The sequence below is a fragment of the Danio aesculapii genome, chromosome 3, assembly GCF_903798145.1.
Source record: "Danio aesculapii chromosome 3, fDanAes4.1, whole genome shotgun sequence".
Classification (NCBI taxonomy): domain Eukaryota; kingdom Metazoa; phylum Chordata; class Actinopteri; order Cypriniformes; family Danionidae; genus Danio; species Danio aesculapii.
The window spans coordinates 41,135,475-41,161,351 of record NC_079437.1 but is presented as its reverse complement, the minus strand read 5'-3'; the positions used below and the strand labels follow the sequence as shown (position 1 = coordinate 41,161,351).

Sequence of the window (25,877 nt, the reverse complement as noted above, 5' to 3'; positions counted from 1 at the left end):
AATGTTCCTTCAAGCTCAGATTTTGCTTGTGGCCCGTCAGTGATTACTCCTCAAAGAATAGTGTTCAGGAATTGTGTGCGCGCTCAGACATCTGGGAAGAATTTCCGAATAAAAAAAAAAAAACAGGCATTTGGTGGTGAAGAGGAGGGGTTTCTATGAGAGAGAAGTGCACAGAAGAGATTTAATACAATTCTGTGTTGCACTATACTTGACCATTAAAGTATAAGTGTCAAGTGCCATTGCTTAAGAACGTGATTCGTTCATTGAGTAAATTTCCACAAGTCTTGATGTAAACTAGAGGTCATTTTATAAATGTGCATACTTGAGACGTTCAAATGCCCCAGATTTGTGGTCATTATGAGGTCGAGGGAACTGTTGAGTTTGAGTCATTCTTGTAATGAGGCTTGTTAAAAAATGTTGAAAAAGCATAAATTATTTTTGCCTTTTCTGATCTCTGCAGAATGTTCAGTCTTTTGCCTCCAACGTAATTAATTCTGCACCATCTTGGTCCATATTAAAGGCCAGTTTATACTTCTGCATAGAGTGCACATGGAAGGTCATGTGTAGCTTTTGTACAATCGCATAACCTTAGTTGTACCCTAACATGGACTTAATGCGCACTAAAAATGTAACTATACTTCACGACAACATATGTAGTGCAATATCTGTGATTGGTCAGCTTGGGATTTGTGTCAAGAGTGGGCAAATGTAAACAAGGTGAGGCCGGTGGCACGAATGTTTTGTCCTGTGGACGAGCTCCAGATGGATTGTTTGTTTTGTGTTGTGATTAAAGTTGTGGAACGTTTGCCAGTTCCTACCTCTTTCTGTTTCTGCAGTAATATTGCATGCAGTTCTGACATAACCTCAAAACTATGGCAAAGAAACTTAACAAAGTGTAACATAAGCTATGTTTCCATCCAAAGATGTGAATTTAGATTTGAGCGCAATACAGGAATATTGCATAGAAGACGTGCAAATAAAGCAGCGTTTCCATCTAATGAGTCAAAGAGGACAAAATAGTCACTTCATGATTAACTGGCGCCAAATATTAAAAGTAAAAACAGAATTTGCTGCGGTAGGAGAAGCTGCATGAATTTCTTTTTTCTTCATTCAATAAATTACTTGCACCTCAGAAGATAAATGCAGACATGCAATGAACATGTGTAATATAATAACACTAATACTAAAACAGTTAAGGCATTTTAGAATGACTAAAACAACATTTCAGATGCTTTATAATGTGCTCAGCCTGCTGTTTTTTTTATGCACATTTTCAAAACTTATGCGATTTCCATTACCTGAATTTTATGCGCATATCCAAAATGCACATAAAAATAGGTGGATGGAAACATAGCTATGGAAAAAACTGTTGGTTAACGTTTTGGTGTAGTACAAAATGGTATAAATCAGGGGTCCGTTTTTCATACTTCACTCAAATGATCTAAGATGATTTGGCAGATCCGGGATCTTTTATCCTTGATAACTGGTCTCTGGCTAATTTGGTTCTTCAAACAAGTTCGCAAATCAGATTAAAATGTCTGGATAAACTGATCTGAGATAGCTGCATGTGTTGTGAAGGATCTATTGATCCTCGAAATCATGCAACGATGCATCAATGCAACGATTGGCTGACGGCACAGCAGCGTAATGACCTCATCTGATCAATATTCAATTATCCATGTGAGCAAAATTACATAAACTTAGTAGTAAATGTTTTTTTGAATATGATACACAGTAATCTTACACCTCTGTTGTGGGTTGCAGACTTTACACTTTCATGTGTCAAGACTATTTAGCTATTTATTTACTTTTACAGTTAGAGTGGACTTTCAGTATTGTCTTTGCTTTAACTGACCCGATCTAATTCTGTTTACATAAAATAAACCTGCTCCCAAGCAGGTTTGAGCCACCAGAACTGTTGCTATGACAACAGTTTTGAAGAATGAAACGGTCCTGGATCATGTCAAATCATCAATAATCAAATCGAGCTAATTGAGTAATCCACTTATGAAGAACAGACCCCAGGTTTCAGACACCGTTATATTATGTCTACTATAACATTAGAAATCTTCACACATTACAGTTTAATATTTTAAGTTAACCTAACTTCAGCCATTGATGCTGCAGTTTTTGTCCATTGTATTTTTCAGTGATTGTTTGTCAAACCCTACAACAGATCTCTTTTCTTGGTCTTATAATTGTCATGCTTTAATTGTCATGACTATGGCTAACCAAATACAAAGCTGTTTACCACCACCAAATTAACATTGGTGCTAGATTAAAGCCTATCTTTGGTTGCTTCCCACTGACATGCTTCGTGTTTCTTTCTTCCTTCCTGTCTCCTTTGAAACAGTCCAGATGAAGAAACAAAATGCTGGGTGTGTCTCTTGGTTTGATAACACAATAACGAAATCAGCACAAGATTTTGTATTGATCTGCTGATTTTTACATGCCTCAGATTTTTGGTGCTGAATCATCATGAATTGCAACAGCAGGGTTTTTTTTGTCGTAGGATACAGGGCAGGCAGGTTCACACTATGATTCAGCAGACAATGTGCACTGCTTAATGCATGTGCTGTAACAGGAGATCTTTTGTGTCCGTGTGGTTGTTCAGGAGGAGAGGATGCGCCGTGGGGACGACCTACGGCTCCAGATGGCTCTGGAAGAAAGCCGTAAAGACACTTCCACAGGCAAAGTGTCCAAGAAGAAGAAAGAGGTAGGTACAGACCGAACTAAGCATTTCAGCTTATCAGTTGGCCTACATCTGTGGCCACGCAGCACCTTCTGCATGCTTGATTGCATGTTATGAGAATGAATGGAAATGAAAATTGAGTCATGTGTGACCTACTTACTGCAGAATCTTTTCTATATGAAGCATATGTTGACTAGGGCCAGTCAAGCTTCATAAACCTATTCATATTCAGAGATTTCAGAAGTGCAATGGTTCATTTGTTAATGCTAACTAATATGGAAGTAGAGAAGTATTTTGATTAATTTACATTTCCCTAACAGTCTAAGCAGAAAATGTGAAAGTGCACAGAATTCTGTAAAGTGGTAGAGAAGTATTATGTACACATTTGTAATTATTTAAAGTAAAATTTCTGAATGTATATCGAAATTAATGTTCCAAAAAAGTCTTCAAGACTACGTTTTTGTTCAGCGATACTGCAAAAACAAAAATATTGTTAAACCTTATTGGAATTTTGCAAGATTTTTATTGTAATACAATATAAAATGCAATTTATTCTAATGTTTATTTGCATTTCTCTTCTTGCTTACTGATTTACTCATCATGTGAGTATGTCTGTTCACATTGGCTGCAAAGTTCTTGTTTTCTCTAGCTGATGTGATCTCTTTGGAAGGTATCTGTAGGCACTAATGTCATTTGTTGTGTGTGTGCGCAGCCTCCCCAGTCTTCTCTGATGGATCTGATGGACGCTGTTCCTCAGGGCCCTACCAATCAAGGGAAGGACCCTTGGGGAGCAGGAGCCGCAGCAGGCCCTGCCTCAGACCCCTGGCAGTCCTATGGTAAACACAGAGTTGCACAAACTTGGCTTGGACAACAGAAACCCCTAGGAAAATTACTAGAATTATAAAAATGTGCTTTCAGTTGGCTGTTATGTTTCCTTAAGTGAGTTGCACATCAGACGTGCGTCGTGCCACATCTGTGAAATGCTTACTGATTGTTTTCTATAAATGTATGCACATTGGTGCTCACCTACACCCAACTACAACTCTTAGAATGCTTTCAGAATTTCTTGCCACATCACAGAGTGTCTCCTCAATAGTTTAAATATATATTTGATTTCCAGTTTTGGATGTGAATGGATAGTCATGCATGGTTTCCGCTACATTCATTGGTCGAAAAATAAACACCAAATGTTTTGAATGAGAAGCTGTAATGTAGCCGTGGTGGGAAGAATTTTGGTGTGGCACCCCACTACGGCTACATTACAGCTTCTCATTCAAAACATTTGGTGTTTATTTTTTTAAATAGCGGGTTATAATCGCACCAAAAACGTATTAAAAGGTAAGTGAATTATAACAGCGCAAACTTTTCTGTAGTCGTAGTAGTGCTGTGCATTCTTTGTTTAACCCTTTAAGGTGACGTGCTGACAGACTGACTGACATGCGTGAGGCCAGCAAACACAGCGTAGCTTTCAGTTATGATGAACACCGTTTCCGTAATTATATTTTATTTATAGATAAAGGTCTATGGTTCGGCATACAATGACTTCATCTTGCTGGAGTTTATAGCCGTTTCACTTTACTTCAGGATGCATTAATGCCGCTCTGTAGGTCTGTTGGAGACATTCATAAATATTCATAGCAAATCTAATATATGTTGGAGACATACTCGTCACATAAACGCGCTAAATCGCACTTCAGCAGCGTTTATTTGAGAGCGCACAAGAAAATCTGCACTTGAGCAGCATATATTTGAGGGAGCACAAGAAGTTTTGTGCACGAGCAGAGGAAATTGGCGCTCGAGCACAGAGATTGATATGCTCGTAGGCTATTACATGAATGCGATCTCGACATAATACTGCGCTCATGACATTTGTCAATTAAATAACGCCACATGTGGTTGGTAGATCTGTGTAAAATGCCCAACAGAGTCTGCCGCCACAGCTGGAAAAAAATCCTAGAGGAAACACTGGTCATGTATAGCTTATTGTCCTGAAAGATTTATTTTTCTTTCTAGTTAACAATCCTCTACCAGTTGAATTTATTCTAATACAGCAGGTAAACATATTTAACATCTTAGGAAGCAGAAAACATCTAAATCCATTGAACAAGCGAGAAAAATGCAACTAAATTAAATATATTCGCATAAAGGACATGTCTATTGTACAATACCCTGAACTGTCGTAGGTTACCACTTAAGTTGTGAACTTAAGTATTTCATCTTCTACTATTTATTTTTTTTTGACTGTTAAAAATAAAAAAAATCTTCAGCTGCCATGAAATTGATTCCTTTATGAGAATAAACTTGAACACTAATTTTAGTTTTATTAGTTTATAGATAAGCAAACACTCTTCTTGTACAGGATCATATTTGTCTATGGCTATTAATAGCACATTGACAACAGTTTGAATCAGCTTCCTGCTGTGCTGATCACATTAGGCTGTGTTCTAAAAAAACATCATCGTCATCATCATCGACAACAACAAAACCAAAACGAACCAAATGTGGTCTAGAAATGTTTACATAACAGAGATGATTCTGATCCCAATTTAACAAATAAAAACCACCTTCATTTCCAAAAGCCCATGGTTCTTTTAGAGTTTGTTGGGCCTGTAGCTCTTCATGGCAGCCGAGTAATGTAGCTGGGCTGGTAGTTGTGCATTCCAGAGTGCACAAAACAAAGAGACTCAGTATTCAGATCTGCACTCTGAGCTCTGAGTGTGCAAAGGGTTCTTCTTCCAACAGCCTATTTGTCTTCATTTTGAATTTAATGGACTGGAGTCATGAAATGCATAGAGGAAAGCGCTGAGGCAGGTGTACATGTTTTCTCAAAGACAAAAATGCAAGTCATGTTTGGGTTGCGTTTACTCCCATTTAACTTGTAATAACGACCACATTCATTTATAAAATTTTTTGTTGACCAAACTGTTTTAAAATTATTTTAGCATAATTAATGATGTTTTATTTAGTTTTTGATGCGATTGCTCTGAAATTTGTCCAGAATTTAGTCTCCCAGTTAATCGTTTGCAATTTCATAATGTGGATTATTCATATTTAATCATTAGGTTTTTATTTTAAGGTGCTCAGAAAATTGAAGTGCCAATTTTGTGGTTTACATTAGCATCATAATCATGTTTATGGTTTATATGATAATGCGAAATAAGAATAATGATATTATGTACTGCCACCATGACAAAGTCTAAAGAAATTCTGTTTTTTTAAACTATTGTTAAAAACTTTTTGACAAAAATCTGCTGTTAAAATTGGAAATATTTTAAAAAGAACTAAAATTTCACTGGAGAGTTTATAATTTTTACTTCGACTCTATATGTTTGTGTGTGTGTATTCACCACTTTGTTTTTTTTTTTTATAGCATACAACATACAAGGAGTGTCAAAATTAATTGTTACTTCTATGCACTGCAATGCAGACATGAGCAATTAGGTATCGGATCATTAATAGATCATCACCGGTTATTACGTACAGATGTCATTTATCTCATATGCACTATGTCGCAGTAGAATACTATTCGAAAGAGGCGAGGGCAAATAATTCAAATGCTCCAACTACCTAAAGCAGACAACTGTGCACAGTTCACTGCATACGAGTTTGCTGGACAGTCTTTTACTGACACTGAAGTACAGCAGAACCAGTAGACACTATTTCACTGCTAGGGAGAAAATAAAAGTCTCTCTGTCTCTTTCTTACTTTGGATCTTTAAATTGCTGGCATGTATGCAAAGTAACTTCCTCTCTATCGCAATTAAAGTGATTACCTGTGGATCCTGACATGAGTGTGTCTGTAAAGCGAGTTTTCTCCACTGCGTCTATTACAGATCAGCTGTGATAGCTGTGCAATGTATGCTTTATTAGTACAGACTGTTACCTCACATTTTTCAGTGTCTGCGCCACTCATCGGTGAACAGCGCTGACAATTTTAGAGCCAATCGCAGCCCTTTATGTTGAGCGCGAGAACACAATGAACAATCATAGCGATGCAAGTACTCGCTCGACATTGCTCAAAAAGCAGAATAATATTCACATTTGCTATAAATGCTCATGTTGTCTTGTGTGATGTATTTCAGTTTTGTTTTTAATGTACAAAAAGAGTTTTTTGAGCAGGTCAAATTAAATGTACAGTTCATATATTCAACTGCTTGTATTAAAGGACAAAATTGTATTACAAAATATACTGTATGCATATATTTAAAAAAAAATAATTCAGGAATTTAGATGGAACAATTGGAATAATTTCAGATGGAAAACTTCGTCAATGCACTGTGACTCATCAAGATTTTGAATTGAACCGAATCGATGACATAATAATCAAACCGAACCGTGAGACCAGTGTAGGGTTACACCCCTACAATATTGAGAGAGTTTCAGAATTGAGAATCATATTAAATCGTGATTTAAGTATCGTTACACCCCTAATATCTTGTGCTACATTTTATGAAAGAACCCCAGGTCAAAGACAAAAGTGACCGGTAAATGCTGATAGAATTAGATTTTTCTATATTTATGTACTTTAAGTTACTGGCCGGGTGGTTTGCATGGCATGTATTCAGTCAGTCAGCATAAACTTACATCACTGTAGTTGATGTTGTTCTGAGTTTGGTGTGAATCTGTCCTTCTGCCTTTAGTTCTAGAGAACTTTCCTTCTACGTGGAAGTTCCTTTTTCTGTGCATAACAGCACATCAAAACAGCACTACTCATTTGCCTACATTTAGCTTTTTCATGTTTGTGATGATGAAAACGAAAGCAGATACGTCCGGGTTTAATGGAATTGTATGCGTGTATGAAACCAGACCAACACTATGGGGGGCACCTGAAACCATCTGACTCAGACAACAGAAAAACTTGAAGTCCCTTTAAAGTCAATATGCAATGGAAATTCATCTATAATTTGTTACCTTAGTGGTCTTATGAATGATTCGTCTATGTATATTTTTTATTCATCTCAACCTTTTATTAAATGGCACTTATAATTAAATAATATTAATAATAATTAATAATATCAAACCAAGTTATTGCAGTCAATTGAAAGCTCACATGTACATGTGCCTCCATTCAGTAAACAACCAAATTTGTTTTCTTCCTTGTAGAATTTTTAGATCTTTTACATAAACATGTTAATATGTACTAATATAGCGTAAGATCACAATCTGAAGTGTTGCTTATGGAAATGCTTTTATTATGTTATTTAATCCATCCATCTTTGTGTATTTTGCAGGTGCAGCCCCTAAGCCAGCTGCTCCTGTGGATCCCTGGGGTCTTCCCAGTGCCTCTTCCTCAGCCACTCCCGTGAAGAGCACTGACCCCTGGGGGTCAAGCTCAGCTCCTGCAGCTGCTGATCCCTGGGGTCCAATGCCTGCTACCCGCCCTAAAGCCCCTGCCACAGGTGAGCACTGAACACTCAAGATTACTACTTCACATTCATAGTGTGTTCATGCTCTACACTAGAGTACTGTGCAGGACAGATTTTTTGAGACCGTCTTATGCTAGATTCTGTCCAGCTGCTGCCCTCTCCTTCAAAAAAAAAAGTCTTCTGCTCCTGCCTCGCAAAAGCTATTTTTTTTCTAAATGCATCGGCTGCTGCTTCAGTCTTTCTTTTGTTTCAGGCATTTCCTGTTAAATATAAATAAAAATGCAATGACTTTAAACTTGGTTCATCTTATTTGTGTTTAATTGGATAGAATGATGAATGGGGACACAACCAAGCATCTTTCAGAACATGGTCAGGACAGCCTGAATTAGGCTAATAAAAAATATATATATATTTTTCAAATCTAAATTAAGTGCAGGTCTCTACACTACTTTTTTTGATGTCTTGTTTGTTAAAATCCTAAGGCCTGTCTTGATTGTTAATCCCATCTCATCTTTCCCTCAGTTGGTAGCTTTGATCTTTTCTCCACACCAAATGGTAGTTCCAGGGAGGACTTCTCTGAGTTTGACAGCATTCGCTCCTCAGCACTGACAGGTAAACGATGACTACCACAACTTCGTTTTACTCGTTTGTTGTTGAAATTGATCATCCTGATGCACTGTTTTTTTTATAGGTGATGGAAGAGGAAGCTCTGCCTTACCATCGCAAGCCAGCTTGTCGATTGGCTCAGATCTGTTTGAAGTTCCGGGCGGCCCAACCAGAAAAACTCCAGAGTCTTTCCTGGGCCCCAACGCCGCTCTGGTCAATCTAGACTCACTGGTCAGCAAGCCTCTTCAGCAGGCTCCAGTCTCCAACCCCTTCCTTGCTGGAGGTACATGCTTACACCTGGTATTAGCATAACAAGTGATCAGTCCAGATGCATTTTCTGTTCATCTGGTGGTGTTAACATGCATTCATATGCATATCTTGTGGTCCCCTTTGTTTGGATTAATATTTGGATTAATAGTATTTTGGTACAGACCCAAAGCAAATGATTCTCACGCACATGATTGCTTGATTATTCTATGGTCTATTTGATCACAGGTCTAAAATAATGTTCTAATCCTAATTATTAGCAACCAAAGTACCTCCTTGACAGATCCTGGGGCCTTCCATTTGAATCTAATGGCCCGTTTCCACTGACTGGTACGCGTCACCTTTATCAGGCTTGCGTTTCCACTACCAAGGGTACCCTTTTGGTGGGCGTGTTGTACGACAAAGTTTCAGTCGATGTCATTCTTGCTCTAATAAATGTCTGTAGTAAAGCTGTGCAGGTCGCTCACATATCATATGAGAAGCACTTCTCACAAAATAGATGCTTTACACACATAAATACTTGTGTATAAATGTTTATTACTAACTTTTCTATGAACATGAGTTGATTATAACTGCAGATCAATGACGGTGCGAAATAGCCTGATGTAACGTCTGCAATTACATGAATTAAATGAATAAATGCAACATATATGAACAAATACAGACTCTTACAGTCTCCGATATGTTATCAATTACAGGAAAACTACACACAGCATACAATTGGTCCTTATTTGGGTTCAAAAACAACATGCAACGTAGCCCAGAGTCAGTGCAAACCTCTCATCTGTGTCTGTACTTTTCATCAGCACATGTAACCTCTGTTAGAGAGTAATTCTGTCATTCCGAGTTCATAATAGTCCAAAAGGCAATGATAAACATGGCAGTTTGTTCATGATTCAGGTTGCTGAAACAATTTGGTCCTGTGTTTTGTCGGGCTTCGCCTTTTTGTTTTTTCACGCTTCTCTCGTGTTTGTCCTTTTCTTTTCTGAAAGGATCAAATGTCGGAGACACTTCGATAATCACACACACGTTATTATCATCAGCTCAAGAAGTTCGTTATATCAAATATAGACACGATCACGAGCTCCCTGGAGAAAGTGAAACCCCTCACACTTGTAGTCGGCCTCATAAAACAACAGGACACTGCAGATTTTGTTCTTGGCTTTGTGGCTGTACATCATTACAACGACAAGGTTTGTTTGAGCTAGAATCATCAATGGCTCGTTATTATATGCAAATAGTATTACGATGTAATGTCTCGGCTGTGTATTTAAAGCATGGCGGTTTCTTTGTTTTCATTCTGGCTAGTTTCACAAGCTCGTGACGCATCTCTGTAATCAATCAATCAGCGTTCAGCTGCACGTGTAGCCATAAAAGCGTACCAAACCAAACCGTACCACTCAGTGGAAACGGTCCAAAAGACTCATTCCTTTGTAATCTTGAACACTGTTGTGTGCTTCTCCAGGAAGCTGATGGAACTCAACTGCCTCAGCAATATGCTCAGTAATATTAGCTAGAAGGTAGTTAACATTATTATTATTATTATTATTATTATTATTATTATTATTATTATCATCAGACCCCCTAGTTATTCGCGATTCCACGGTCGCTGAATCCAATGCAAAATCATCCGTGTTTTAGGTGTATTACGGTAGGGGAAGCTGTGTGACATGATGTCAGATGCTCCGGGGAGTGAAATGTGAGAGAATGTAAAATCATGGGTAAAAATAAGTTATACAACCTTTCTTTGGCCTAATCCTTACTGTTTTAGAGACCTAAATAAAGAAGCTTTATTTTTAGGATTTTGTCATCGTTTCAGATTGTACTTCTAACATACTAGGCTACCTAATATGGGTTTTACATTTATATTTATAGAATTTTTTTATTGCAAAATTGTCTGCAAATTTCAGTCATTTTTATCGCAAAAAAATCACAATTTTTGGGGGGAAAAACTAGGGGGGGTCTGTATTATCATTATCATCATTATTGGTTAATTAGATATGTGGTGGAATATTGCACAATCTCTTCTTTGTCTTGTTTCTGATTGAGTCAGACCAACATGTCAAATATTATGCTGCAAATTGCATTGCTGCTTTTAACTTGTCTAAAACTTAAATGACCATGGAATTTGTGGCATAATCGACAGCCCGCTGTGAATTGAAGGATTACAAAATTCACTTCATGTCAGGTTGTTATTTACCTCTGCGTTGTGCTTTTAAATGCACTGCCAGCCATTGATTAGTATTGGTAGTATTCGTTTGTTCTGAAGGGACAAGCAGTGATAATATTATTCATGCAAGTCTTAATTTTAAAATCTTCTCTCCTGCTTGTCATTTCAGCCTCAGGAGTGGCTTCTGCTCCTACTCCGGCTCCTGCGCCTGCACCTGCAGCTCAGGTAAACCCCTTCCAGGTGAACCAGCCCCAGCCGCCCACCCTCAACCAGATGAGAGTCAGTCCCATGATGGGCATGAGTGCTCAGGGCTTCAACAGCATGATCCAGAGGAGCAATGAGCCCTTGCCTCTTTCCTCACTGCCTCCAGGTGGCCCCGTCTCAATGGTACCCATGACCGGTATGGCTCCCCTTGGGCCCATGGGCCAGATGATACCAAGCATGGGCATCCCAGCCTCCATGCCTCAGCCGCTCATGAGCACAGGCCTGCCGCCCACAGGTGCAGCGGCACAAGCTGGCAGCACAACCAACCCCTTTTTATTGTGAGGAACAATGTAGGCTGTCACCCCGAAACCCACACAAAATCTCTCCAAATCCCCTTTCCCATGATATCAACACGCAGTCGGTTGTGTTCCCACAAACCAGTGTGCTATTTTAAGACACTTGGGAGTAGCAGTGGTGTTTACAGGCTTTCCACTGGCAGGCGATTCCCTTCCTCACCTGCCAGAGATTGGTACCACACAGCGATTTGGTATAGTTTTTTCTAAATTTCCAAGAAACCATCAGCGATACAATGTCTAGGAGTTTTTCCTCTCCCGTTTAAAAGGGGTCCTGTTTTTAACTTCTTTTTCAACTGCTTACTTTTCTTATCTGAGGCTTGAATCTAAGAGTACTGGTTTTGTCTTAATTTTTCTAATTTGTAGTCTTTCGAAGCGGCGCTCTAGATATAGCTAACACTTTTAATCAAAGCAGCCTGTATGTTCTACGCAGTGCATATACACTATGTGTATTTACAGTACGCTTGAGTAGAAAACTTGGAGCAGGGGTTCTCAATCTCAATCTGCTCTGCTCATTTTGTATGTCTCTCACATTTGACCGCTTGGTTCTTTGATTTCTAGGGCTGGGCGAGTATTTGAAGGCGATTTTTCATGTGCATTTTGTCACTAAGGATGGTTCTAGTAAACCTCCAGCACTTGCTTTCAGATGGAGCATCGTTTACTACAGATAGGTAGTCAAATTTCACTGTCAAGCTACGCAAAATCGCTTTCAAAACTGATGATCATTACATTGATATAGTCATGTTGCGATAACGACAGCTATTTCTCCATGAACTTCGACTATGTAGTATTTTCTGTCGAGTGTTTAAAATAAATCCTTTGGTGAGATTATGTAACCGCATGTTTATTAGTAACGCTGAGTCAATGAAAGCATTTGAATCAGTATTTACATGATGAGTTATGGGGATTTCCTTGGTTGTTTCTTAGTGGGCATTGGGAGTTTATACATGAGAGCACTGGCCTGATTTATTGCTGATCACACAACCGTGCTTTCCTATCGAGATGACAAAAGCAGCTTTGCTCAATCGTGTTTGTGATTTCAATCACAAGTAATCGCCCAGCCCTTTAGTGTTCTCTGCTAATGAGCTGATGATCTGAATTTAGTGTGTTAGACAAAGGAGACATGCAAATTGTGCAGTGCAGCGGGTCCCCAGGACCAGGATAGAGAACCACCGGCTTAGAGGACACTCTTGTCAGTTTACACGAAAATGATTTTGATGTTCCAAGCAGGGATTTTGCACATGCTCTGATTTCCTTTCTTTTGACTGTTGGCCCACCGTTAGTCCTTAGCGTGAGATGTGATTGGAAAACGTTCACAGAGACGTGAGTAAGGCTAAGGACTAGTAAGCGAGTCTGTGAAACTGCATGTGTAAACGGTTCCAAACCTGACGCATTGAAAGGTGAACTTCATACTGAAGTAGAGTTGTTCCTCCTTCCTTTTCTTTTGTAATGCATGATGGGAAGTTGGTTTGCATATCATAATACGGCTCCACTTTTGTACACCGAAGCCTGTTTTTTACTGCTTTACAATCCCGAGACGTTTATTGGGTGAATGGGTTCTTTTTCAGTTCAGTCCGGCTCACTATTTGCACAGCACAGCTCTGTATTTCGACAGCTAATCGATACTAATGAGTAGAATTAATCTGCTTCTCGGCAGTCTGAAATGTGATCATTTCAGTAATGTTTTTTACAATTATTATTTATGTACGTGTGCGTGTAGAAGGGGCAAAAGGGAAACGAGAGGATATTTGTGTTAATATATCTTCATCAGGTCCTAATGCGTCTTACTGTTATAACCGACAGCTGTATCACTAATCACTGCTTCCTAATGCAATCTGTTCATGTACGTCGGAGAAAAGCCAAGTGTGTGTCAGAGCTTACCATTAACAAAATCTTCAGTTCTGTATGATAAGCTTACTACCGCATAGAGAATGGTTATAGTGTGGAAGGGGTCCCGGTATGTGTGTTTTTATTTTATCTTTTTGTAATATGTGGTTTCAATTGAATGTTTGGGGTCATATGCATCTTAATGCAGCTAAAACCTGTGGTCGACTAGCATTGTTCTGTATACAATTGAGTCACGGTTTAATCATTATCTAAGACTTCAGCCCAAAGTGTATATTGTTTTCTAACACGTTAGCATACATGCTCAGCCTTTTAATATATACTTTAATAGTGTGTGCATTAACAGGCCATCGACACAAGCTGTAGATGAAAAAGGAGACCATTTTAAAAGCAAGGATGTGTTATGTATGGGTTCGAGCGAAATGTTCCTAATTGTTTTATTATTACTCTTAAAGTCAGCGTGAACAGAAAGTTGCTGCTACTTATATTACAGTATGTTGATGTACTGAGACAGAATATTGAGTAGGGGCTTTATTTTTGCGCAAACTAAGGGTAAGAGGGGCATGGTTAAGATTAAGGATGAAGGCATCAAACTGACATTAACAGAAGAACTGCTACTCCATATGCACAAGCAAATGGTCAGACTTTGATTGAAGATTACCAAACTTTTGTATGGATTAAATTGCTCACTTAAAGAGTGACAAGTTTGTCACATAAACTTTAAATGACCATATTTTTTAAATTTGAAATTTGGAAGAAATATTTGGAGGCTATGTTTTTTTTCTTTAGAAAGTGACTCAGAATAACAAATGTTTTCATTTGTTAGTTGTAAATTTGGGTTATTTCAACAGTGATCATTTTTCAAACCTCTGAAGTTAAAAGATTGGTCTAAAAATGATAAACATGGTTGTATTTTTAAAATTGCAGCAGCTCTAAATAGAAACATTAATTTACGTTTTAAAGAAATGTCATGGTTGTTTCCTGAATAAAGCCAAAAAAAGTAGTTTTCAAACACAAATATATGCAGTGAATCCACAGAAACTGAATTTTTTTTCCATTTGCAGTACTGCACATACTGTTCTTATGATAAAATTAATGCCACACGCCCTGTAAATGTGTAAAACTGAAGTATACTCTTGCCATTAGGATACAATTACACAACATTTTTCAAATATAGGCTATATGAGATTTGGCCATTTATTTACATATTTTGAAGCCCTGAACATGAAAACCTTTGTAAACATTTGATTTGAGAGTGTAAGTTTAGCAAAATCATGCCGTTATTGTCTCAAATGCTAGGTAGTGTAAATGATTTGGTCAAGCACATGAGGCGTTTAGTGATTCTTTACAAAGAACCACGGGCATAATACTTTGTTTTTAGTCGTTTTTAAGCATTCTTGTATGAACAGGGATAGTTTTAATAATGTTGTCATCTGTACATACAACTTTTAAAGAACACAAACACTTTTTGTTGTGTTAACGAACCCTTATGTCACGGAGGCTATGAATAGTTTCATATCACCGTTGGCAGTCAATGTAAAGTAAAAACAGCTATGGTTGTTTGCCTCGTGTGGTGTAATATCACTTTCATTCAAGCAGTTAAGCACAAAAAGGCAACATATGCCTCAAAAGTAGCTACCAAAGTGACTTAAAACACAGAGCTGCTGTCGATTTCTAACCGACTACACGTTTCTCTTTTCTCATTCTCCTCCCGCTTTTCTTTCTTGCTGGTTTCCGTCATCTGTGAGCTGGCGACCTCTGCTGGAAATACTGTGGTAGTTTTGCCCATGTGTAGCAGATCCTGTGTGTCTCGAGGTCAAATAAATCTGCAGGCAAACTTAGGCATTTTGGGGGTTGGGGTGGCCAAGACAGCTTTAAGATGTAATGCGCTTTTGATGGACGTGATGGTTTTAGCAGGCCCTAATCCTGCTAAACGAGACTCCCTGCTAGTGAACATCACTGTACTCGATCATGCAGACTAGTTCTTGCTCGACCATCTTGTTTTGCTGTTACTGTGTATCACTCGTTCTGTTATTGCGTACTCATTATGCATTTATTGTGGAGGACTAACCTTGTGAACACGCATAATTTTTTGTTGTTGTTTTCCCTCATGTTATTGTGTCTGTATTTACCAAACTGTCTCGTATTACTGGGAGCAGGCTGCTTGGATATGTGCTCAACTTGTTGGCATTATAACTGTATAATATAATTTATCATCTGTTCTATTGTAACATATTGTCGTGTACCTTATTTCTGTGTAATGGTTTTGTAGGAAAGTTGCAGGAAGAGTGTGATGTTTCATTGCCATCTAAAACCGCAGCAAGCGATAAAGGACCTGTAGCTGCAGTGGTAAAATAAATCAGTTGTATCAGTGACTTTTGATCGGTCTCATGTTGTCAAACACAGTAATATCATGTCCTCTTTTGGGTGTGAGGAATTATTTTAGTGTTATTGTGATATCTATAAGCTTTTATTCAGATTTTTAATTCGTTCAACTTTTAATTGGCATTTAATTTTTTTTATTTATTTGAAATATTCAAGTTATTCACTTTTACTTCCATTCATATTTCCCTTGTATTAAAGAGCACCTATGATGAAAATCAACTTTTGGAAGCTGTTTGGACAGGACTGTGTGTAGGGTATAGTGTCCACAGTCATATTGGAGTGATGGGAACAAAATAAGTCTCATTTTTAAATTTTGTTTGTGTTACTCTGCAATTACACCACCGAAACGCTAGCTGGCAGTGAGGTTTTTATGTTCCTCTGTGTCGAGTTTCTTCGCTGGTGTTTTTTTTTTTCGGTTACTAAATGTACATGTAGCTTAAACTCGCTCATTCAGAGACGGGAACCAGAAGACTTGCCACAACTTTCATCATGAGGTAAACCCAACAAGTTTCCATCTGGAACTCCTTCATGGGACTCATCATTTGTAAACACTCGCCCCAACAGGTTTGCACGGCTCTCTGTCCTGCCCACACTCATCAGAGCTACCAAGCCAACCTATCACAGAGCTTTTGTACACGTTGTTGTGATACATAGTTAAATTTTTTGAGAGGTATGTGTCAGCCACGGCGAGGGCTATGAGACCACGTGAAGGCTGCGCCGGAGCATACGCTTGATGCAGAAGTATAAATCAGACTGGAAATTGAGGCACACTCTGACAGGCACGTGGGAAAGGTGGGTGGGGAAAATCAGCATTAAAGGCAGAGGTAACCAAAACTGCTACCAGATGCTCAGAGCTGAAAATGACTAACTTCTGAAAGGTATGATAAATAATCTGACTGATGTTTTGAGCTGAAACTTTACAGACACATTCTGGAGACACAAAAGACTTATCTTAAATCTTGAAATAGGTAAAATAGGTGCCCTTTAAGTACAAGGTTAATTAAAATGAACAATTTTGCCCTTTTAATCAACTTTATTATCCATTTTTTAAATAATTTCAGCAGGTTAAAAGTGTAGTTTTATTTATTTTTTAACTTTGTGACATTTCTTTAGTTTTTTGTACATCAATTTTAAAAAGAAACGCTGCACCTATGTTCTTTTTGTCTGAACATTTATTGTAAATAACTGAATCATGTTTTCCAACCGTTTCCTCTTTCATTGGTTCATGATTTTTTTTTTTTATATAGTCTCTTTTTTTTCATTTAATACACGTAGTGTAGTACAAGTTATATGAAAATTACCAATGCACCCCTGGCTTATAGTGAAATAAATTCTCTTTTTCTACGGCCTATTTATTTAATAATTAAGCTAAAACTTCATTTCAAGTAATCATTTTTTCTAATTTTGGTTAGCTATAATCACCTTGACCAGAGGTTGTAGAGAAAATGGACAAACCTGCTGATCAGAATCATTCTTGATGAGCAAATGTTGTATGAGGCTAATTATTTAGAAATAAATGTAAGAATCTCAAGATCACTTTATTAGAAAATGAGCTCCCACTTTATATTAAGTATCCTTAACTAATATGTACTTGCATCTAAATATAAATACAATGTACCTAATGTGATCGTAATGTATTGCAGGACACTATTGAGGTGGGATATGGGTAGTGTTAGGGGCAGGTTTGTGGAAATGGGTAGTTTTAAGTCTGGGTTAAAGTGTAAGGGATGGTCAACAGCGTAATTACAGATGTAATGTAGGTATTTAATCAAGCATAAGTACAATGTAAAAACATGTATTTACACAATAAGTACAATTTAATGACCTACTAGTACATATTAAGGCCACTTAATATAAAGTGGGACTGAAAATTAATATCACAAAGATATAAAGAAGACTGACAACAAAAAAAGAATGGTGAAGGCGATTATCAGAGCTGTTGAGATGCTCTTGTGAGTCCTGCAGGTGAATGCTCTGTACATGTAGTGTCGTATCCCAGCTTTTTCATGTCCTTAGTTACAATGTTGAACTGTAGAGTCACAAAACCCTGAGAGCGTACCCTCGTCACTGCAAGAGGACCACACTGCTTCAGACTCATCATTACAGTTGATTGTGGATGAACACCAATTTAAAAAGGTTTCATCTTGAGGAAAAAAATGGAGGTTATTAAATCTTACCTTCTCTTCCCTCTCCCTGAGCAACAACCTTGGGATCTGTGAATTCTGGACGCCTTCCCATCAGCCAGCTGAGTACAGAATATAACACGTCAGAAGCAAAGACAGTCATCATTTTCAAGTTTTTGAGTTGTAATTGCATGTTTGAAATGATCAAATTGAACACGAACTGATGTCTTAAATTTCAGAAACACATTATAGGCTTTAAAGTCTAAAATTGACTGAAATATTGTTGTGTTTGTGTTTTTACAGGTCTTAATTTTCCTTTATGTAAAATATTAATAATAGTGTTTTTTGTAATATAATTTGGTTTTTTTTTCTACCATTCCTTAGTTTTTTTTAGTTCAGTTACATTAATATCTTTAAAATATGATTGTTGTAATTAACTAGTATAACAAATGCTTTATTATCCAACGTTTATAATAATAATAACTTATTGTTATTAGTTTACTTAATTTACATTAGCTACATTTGTGCATTAAAATACTTTATGTAAAGCTACTCAATCGATCCCATATATCCAATCTCCAACAATACAAAACTTTCAGCAAATTTCTATTTATAACTAATATTATTAGCTTATGTTTTTAAAGAGTTTTTTTGTTGTATGTGTAAAACTAGGGTCTGCTTGGTTTAACACATTATTTAAAATATGTGGCTAAGAAATCGTTAAAATTAATTTTTTATGGGGCCATTAAAAAATCCTTAGCATTTAGCCTTAGATAAGTCTGACATTTCATTCTTGATGGACATGAAAAGTCATAAATTTGACTTGTTTGAAACTTGTTTGAAACTTGTTTGAGATTCTTTTTTCAGTTGATCACGGAGGAAAATACACTAAAGAATCTTGGACAAAAAAACAGCAATTGACTTCCAGAGTATATTTTTGTTCTTGATATGGATGTCAATTTCTATATATTTCCATCCTTCTAATTTTATGCATATGTTGGATTATTGCATTAAAAATTACCTAATGGAAATATCTATTTGCACATTTTCAAAATTAATGTGTGTTAAAAAAAAAGAATGTGCACAACTAAGATGATAAACTTTTCATCTGATAAGAAAAAGTGCATAAACCGATGGAAACACATTTACTGAATAAACTCAAGCATACACATTATCAGTCATGTGATTTGTGATTTTGTTTTAACAGATCAGGTGCTAAAAGTTGCAATATGGTGGCATTATTGGACAAACCACTAACTAAAGGCAATGTAAAATACTGAAATGTTACTTTGGTCATTCTATGATGCCTTTGCCAAATTATTCTTGCCAAATAATAAATTATGCATTTGTGTTATCACAGTGGTTCAGTATTATTACTACCCAGAACTGTCTTGATCCCCCAAGGAGCAGTCTCATACCTCTCATACCGTATTGTGTATTCTCAGGCACAAGTAATTTATTACACAAGAAAAAAGAGCCACATTTTCTTTATATGCAGTGTCAGTTTAACAATGTGACTACTTTGGACATCTAACATGCATCTTTAGATGGAAACATAGCTGATGATATCTAGTTTTGTGTTCAACAGAAGAAACTCATAAGTGAGAGTGTAATGATGAAATTAAAGATTTTTGGTGTACTGTGCCTTTAATTCAGATCACAAGCCTAAACTAAAGCATCATTTGTCTAATTTAGACCAGTAAAGACTTTAAAGAAAGTATTCAAGGCCCATTCCTTTATATGTCTGTCCAGGAATGTCTGTGTAGTGCACATGTGAAATGCCACAAAGTTAAATGTGAATATTATTTGACAAAAAAAAAACCTGGTGAACTTCTGGAGTCTTGACGTAGACTCTGGAACAAACATGGCAATGGTCTTTGTGTGTCTGAAAGAAAGACAGCATTCACATGTAACTGATGATGTAACAAATTTCAAATCCTTCTCAGGTTATGATACCACAATCAAAATGACTCACTTTCCAGGTGTAAACGGGATGTGCACGGCTCCATAACCTCTCACAACATCATTTCCAAATGTGTCAGGGCCATACACACTCACTACAATCTGAGGCCCTGGAAGAGAAGGTAAACTCGTTGATTGACATTAAAAACACAAACATTCATCAGCCACTTTAAGTACATCTTACTAGTAAATCAAATGATTGGACACTGTTCATTTCAGAATTGCCTTAAAGGGACAGTTCTAACGAGACTATGGTTGCAATCCTTTATGAATTTCTTTCCTCTGTTGAACACTAAAGATATTTTGATGAAAGCTGAAAACCTGTAATTTTAGGACAAAACAATAATAAGGAAGTCAATGGTTACAAGTTTCCAGCTTTCTTCTGAAGCATAGGTCTCAACCCCATTTCCTGGAGGCAGCAGCTCTGCTCAGTTTTGCTCAAACCTTATCAAACACAGCTGATCCAGTTGATCGAGGTGTTTAAAAGAGTCATGAACACCTTGATTAGTGGGATTAGCGGTGTTTGATCAGGGTTGGAGCAAAACTGCAGAGATGTGGCACTCGAGGAATTGAATTTGAGACCTATGTTCTGGAGGGTGAGTAAATGATGACAGAATTTTCAGTTTTGGGTGAACTATCCCTTTAAATTACCATTCATCCACATTGCAAGACTTGGTTTGAACTTTAGCTGTTCATCTTGAGCATCGAGTTGCTGCAATTTAAGTGACTGAGTAACGTTAAATGTGTTAACAAGCTGTTGGACATAATATGTGGTAAGTGCATAAATAATGTTAATTTAGCTGCAGTACAACATCGAGTCAGATTTGACGCACATTTTTAAAACTAATATTCCTCCGTAAAATTCCCGCCTCAAACAAAACGAGGTTCACTTACAGCCAAACGGGTTGGTGCTTTTAAATGTGATGTCCAATGGGAAATTCCACACCAAACTCTGAGATACTCGACCTTTTGATGTTATTTGAGAAATCCCTTCTTCCAAGCCCTTCAGAATGTGGAGGAAAGAGGAAAGTTAGTTCTGTGAGAGATATTAAAAACAATCTTCGTCCCCCAAAAAGAGAAAGAAAGCCAATAGCAACCGAAACACGTTTAAAGACCGAGTATAAATGACTGTTAACGTTATTTGGGGAAAAAACATGTGTATATAACGTAAAAATAGTAGTTTTCGTAGTTGGGGAGAGAAAATGCAAGCTGACGTCACTCACTGATGTGGGCGCCCAGTCGTGTCCATAAACAAAACAATACTTGCAGTACAGATCGTCATATTCTGGAAACTTCAAACAAAATACGATGTGTGAGTAGTTACATTAACCTCATCAATTACAGGCTTTGCACACAGCTCTAAAAATCGATGTTAACTCACATCGGCTGATTCGATTTGTCCATTAACCATGAGGAGAAATACAGCTGGATTGTTAGAGGTCATTTTCGCACCATTACCGGACAGGAAAACATTCAAGTCACAGCAAACGATCCGCGCTGTGCTTAAATATCTGTCATTTAATGGATTCCCGTTGTCAACAGCTCCCTGGCTGCTATGGACGCTTTCAGTACGGCAGACGACAAGGGACAAAATGGCAGACGCTAACATGCGCTTCTAAAATGCTACTCCACTAGGTGGTTGTCGTGGACATGAAATTAAAAACATTCAGCAGCTTTCGAGTCTCATGGATGAAACTATATGTACATAACAATACATTTTGTTATTTTCCAGGCAAACATAGGCATTCGGTTTATATAATAATTTCAGTGTTTTTTAAGTATGTATGTGAGACTGTGGTTCCTGGGCGTCCACTGGTCCCATTTTTCTTGTGGCAGAGAGAGGCTATATTACATCCAATCTGGCAATGTGTGATTGCATTGAATGATAAATGAACCTCTTTTTTTTGTGTGGCGGGATTTTATATTGACCTCATTTCCTGTATAGAGCTGCATCTTCCTTTAGCTGTCAAATCTATGTATTTCGGTACATAGGCTATTGTAGGTGTCTAGCATTATGCACAATACATAAACTCTGCTTATTTTGGTGAACAACAGTCTGTGAACACTTGACAGGAAATATTGAGTTAATATTTATAAACACAAACCAACATATTCACACCTGTGAAAGGCTGCAATTTATTCAAGACTCCCTAGATGCTATGAAAGGATGACATTTCCTCTAGATTTTGTGTGTGTGTGTATATATGTATATATATATATATGTATATATATATATATATATATATATATATATATATATATATATATATATATATATATATATATATATATATATATATATATATATATATATATATATATATATATATATATATGTGTGTATAGATAGATAGATAGATAGATAGATAGATAGATAGATAGATAGAGGGATGCTTTACATTGTTGGGGAATGTTAAGCTATGTTCAGTTTTGTGTGTCCTGATTATGTCTAGATGTGTTTGAACAGCACACTAACACTTTTTTTATTTAAACCTGAACTGTTTTGGTGTCACAGTGTGGAAGATCTGGCTGCTCAAAATTGAATATCTATTAGTCTGTTTGTGTCACTATTAATGCAACACAATAATAATGTCAGACATTGCTCAAGAAATTCTCATTCTCAATTTTGCACTGTGACTTGGCAGGAACTTTATTTGGACAGCATTTCATCTCCTTTTTCCCTGTGTCTATTTCTAAAGCCTCATCACATAAGTGCGCATATTTATGGCTTTTAAGAAAGCAACCGATGCAAATTTGATTGGCTATGTCTGGACACACAAGTCCGATATGATCACTAGTATTAGTGTGGATGGTCTGCCTGAAGATCTGATTTGGGGGAAAAATTGGTCTGAACATATAGTCTGGGAAATATTTAAATGACAAATTGCTGACTGTTCCAAGATGGCAGATGCATTGATGTCTGGAGCAACTGAAAGTGGTACTGTACATATATGCAGGGGCGGATTTAATGATTTGGGGGCCATGAGGCCCAAAATTTTTAAAATACACCTTTTGTACTTTTATTTTTATATATTTATATAAATTATAGTTCTTTATATAATTTATACTTGTATCACTCGATCTGCTTTTCTACATTTATCTAATCATTTATCTACATTTATATTTGAAATGATTTGTTTTCTTAAAATTCATTCACAACTAAAAGTAGTAAATGAATTATTTCTTTTTTAAACTAAATCTTTATTGAATCTTTACTGAACTACTCTTTACTGATTTGACTGCTGGACTGGTCCAAGATTGAAGATGAAGGATACAAATTAAAATGTTTAGACCCTCACCATACAAAATATGATAGAAAACAATGTTATATATGTAATTTATAGGTATAATTTACACTTCTAGGTTTTTATGTGGGGGCCCTCAGATTTCCTGGGGCCCGAAGCGGCCGCTTACCTTGCTTATTGGTGAAATCCACCCCTGCATATATGTATCTATGTTCAGGTTTACCTGTGTCTGCTTTGGATTTTTTTAAAAGGAGGCTAGACACTAAACCCCACCCCTAAACCCAACCCTCATTGGAGAATGAACATTTATCATACTAAATTGTTCAACTGAGCTGGTACACATTCATACAAATTAGTGACACCTAAAATGCAGTATGATTAAACAGCACTGCTTCCTCCACACGTGATAAAAAAGTGGTCAACTGTGGCATAATAAAAGCTCTGCTGTTTTCACATCACACTCGTCTCTCATCAGCAATAACCTCAGCGCTCTCATTTTGCTTTGACAGCTTTTAGCCTGACTCTGTTTCATACTACCATGATGATCAGTTTTGAATAATTTAGCTCATCCATAAACATGATTTCCATTGTACCGGGGTCCGTTCTGTGTACCTCGCTTAAATGACCTAAGATGATTTAGCAGATCCTGGATCTGTTTATCTTGATAACTGATCTCTGGCTAATTTGGATCTTCAAACAAGTTTGCGAATCAGATTGAAATGTCAGGATAAACTGATCTGACATTGCTGCATGTGTTGTGAAGGACTGATCTATCGATACTCAAAATCATGATCAGCAATGCAATGGTTGGCTGACGGCACATCAGTGTAATGACATCATCTAATAATATTCAATTGTGACAATATTCATTTATGAGCAAAATGACATAAAATTCTCAGTAAACCGTTTGTTAAATATGATATAATAACTTTCCACCTTTGTTGTGGGCTGGAGGCTTTGCACTTTCATGTGTCAAGAGTATTTAGCAATTTATTTAATTTTATACTTGGAGGGGATTAATCTGCGTAATAACTGGCTACTTAAATTTAAAAAAAAAAACATGCGTAACCATATTCTTTTGTTTGTTGTGAATATGCGCCCTTTAGTGGTAACAATTACACATTGTTCCTTAATAAAAGGCTTTTTTCATTTCAAGGCGATTGTTATAAACAAATTACCACACCATTAGGTGTCAGCAGGGTGCGAATTACGGGGGTGGGGGGATGGGTTGGGTTAGGGGGGACACCCTAATTAACACTTGATCACCCCCCTGAAGGATGTTAAAACAAGATGTATGGGGGTCAGCCTTTTAATACTGAGAAATATTTCACTCTGATCTGTTTTTAACTAATATTGTTAATAATTAAAATAATAGATTATATAAATATACATTTGACCACCCCTATAACGAGTCATACCATTGTGAATGCAAAATCACACCAGTCTATGCAAGGAAAAATTCATTCAACATTCTGAGCCATCAGAAGTGTACACATGACCCTTTTCCCATGAAATAGGTTATTGTATCTACATACAGCCTGAAAGTAAAGTCAAATTAGATAGAGTTTGTATAGTTTGACCTACAGAAATAGCTGAAAGAGCTAATCAGAGGATACTGAATACAATAAATATCCCTAAAAATATGAAAAGTTATGTTATATGTTATATTAATAATTAATTATATAAATTATATTTATATAATTTATATAATATATTATATAAACTAGATCTCATACATTCATTTTATTTTCGGCTTACTCCCTTTATTATTCTGGGGTCGCCACAGCAGAATGAACCGCCAACTTATCCAGCATGTTTTACGCAGCGGATGCCCTTCCAGCCGCAACCCATCACTGGGAAACATCCATAAACTCTCCTTCACACACATACACTATAGAAAATTTTTAGCTTACCCAATTCACCTATGCCCACATGTCTTTGGACTTGTGGGGAAAACCGGAGCACCCGGAGGAAACCCACGCAAACATGGGGAGAACATGCAAACTCCACACAGAAATAAACTAGATTTAATTAACAATAAATGTATAAATGATTAAAGCATCTATTACACTAGCTAATTGAAAAAGTTGACCCCCCCCTGATCGTCAATGTATAATTTGCACACTGGGTGTCAGTATTAAGTCCAACAGCAGCTAAAATAACAACACCTAAACCAACTCTTTTCTCACCTGAGCAGAATGGATAAACACGCTGAGCACTTAAATTTTTGTCCTAACGTGAACTGCGTAAGCAAGTGCTAAATGACTCTCTCACCCTGTCTGTTTGATTGAAACTTCACGCTGCACTCTGTTTGATTGTTTCTGGAGACATTTTCCTTTGTGTAAAGCTCTGAGCTTTGGGTAAGCTGACATGAGGCTTCAATACAAACACCAAGACCTTGACGCTGGAATAAAGAGCATAAAATAGAGCAAAACTGAAAGAACTCCTGAGAGACAGCATGTTGCTTTGAGAATCAATATATAAATCCATGGATTGAATTTAGAGCTGGATTTTGCCTATAACTCTGCTTCAAGGTTTTTTTTTAACCTAGAGGAGGACCTGCCTGTCACTTTTTGGCCAAATGATGTCCCAGTTTGAGCTGTCCTCATCTGTTGCCAATTTTTCCTCTCTGGGACCAGGTCTGTGACTTACAGTCACTA

The 25,877-nt window shown here is 37.1% G+C and overlaps 2 protein-coding genes across 2 annotated transcripts in view; one reads left to right on the top strand and one right to left on the bottom strand.

Annotated features, from left to right (window-relative positions):
- The window catches only part of epn2 (epsin 2), a 37,389-nt gene extending 21,512 nt beyond the window's left edge, over positions 1-15,877 (top strand). Inside the window, exons 4-9 of the mRNA XM_056453999.1 lie at positions 2,615-2,716; positions 3,405-3,528; positions 7,923-8,090; positions 8,580-8,669; positions 8,749-8,946; positions 11,270-15,877. Of these exons, the coding sequence (XP_056309974.1) occupies positions 2,615-2,716; positions 3,405-3,528; positions 7,923-8,090; positions 8,580-8,669; positions 8,749-8,946; positions 11,270-11,646 (1,059 nt within the window). The 3' untranslated portion in view covers positions 11,647-15,877. The remainder of the gene's footprint in view (positions 1-2,614; positions 2,717-3,404; positions 3,529-7,922; positions 8,091-8,579; positions 8,670-8,748; positions 8,947-11,269) is intronic.
- Positions 15,878-17,203: 1,326 nt separating this feature from the next.
- Positions 17,204-21,541, bottom strand: b9d1 (B9 protein domain 1). Its single transcript, XM_056451848.1, has 7 exons — positions 21,354-21,541; positions 21,196-21,264; positions 20,867-20,975; positions 19,986-20,082; positions 19,833-19,895; positions 18,065-18,132; positions 17,204-17,954 (listed from the first exon to the last, which is right to left on the bottom strand). The coding sequence occupies exons 1-7, from the start codon at positions 21,414-21,416 to the stop codon at positions 17,818-17,820; spliced, it is 606 nt and encodes a 201-aa protein (XP_056307823.1). The 5' UTR covers positions 21,417-21,541; the 3' UTR covers positions 17,204-17,817.
- Between the last annotated feature and the right edge of the window lie 4,336 nt (positions 21,542-25,877).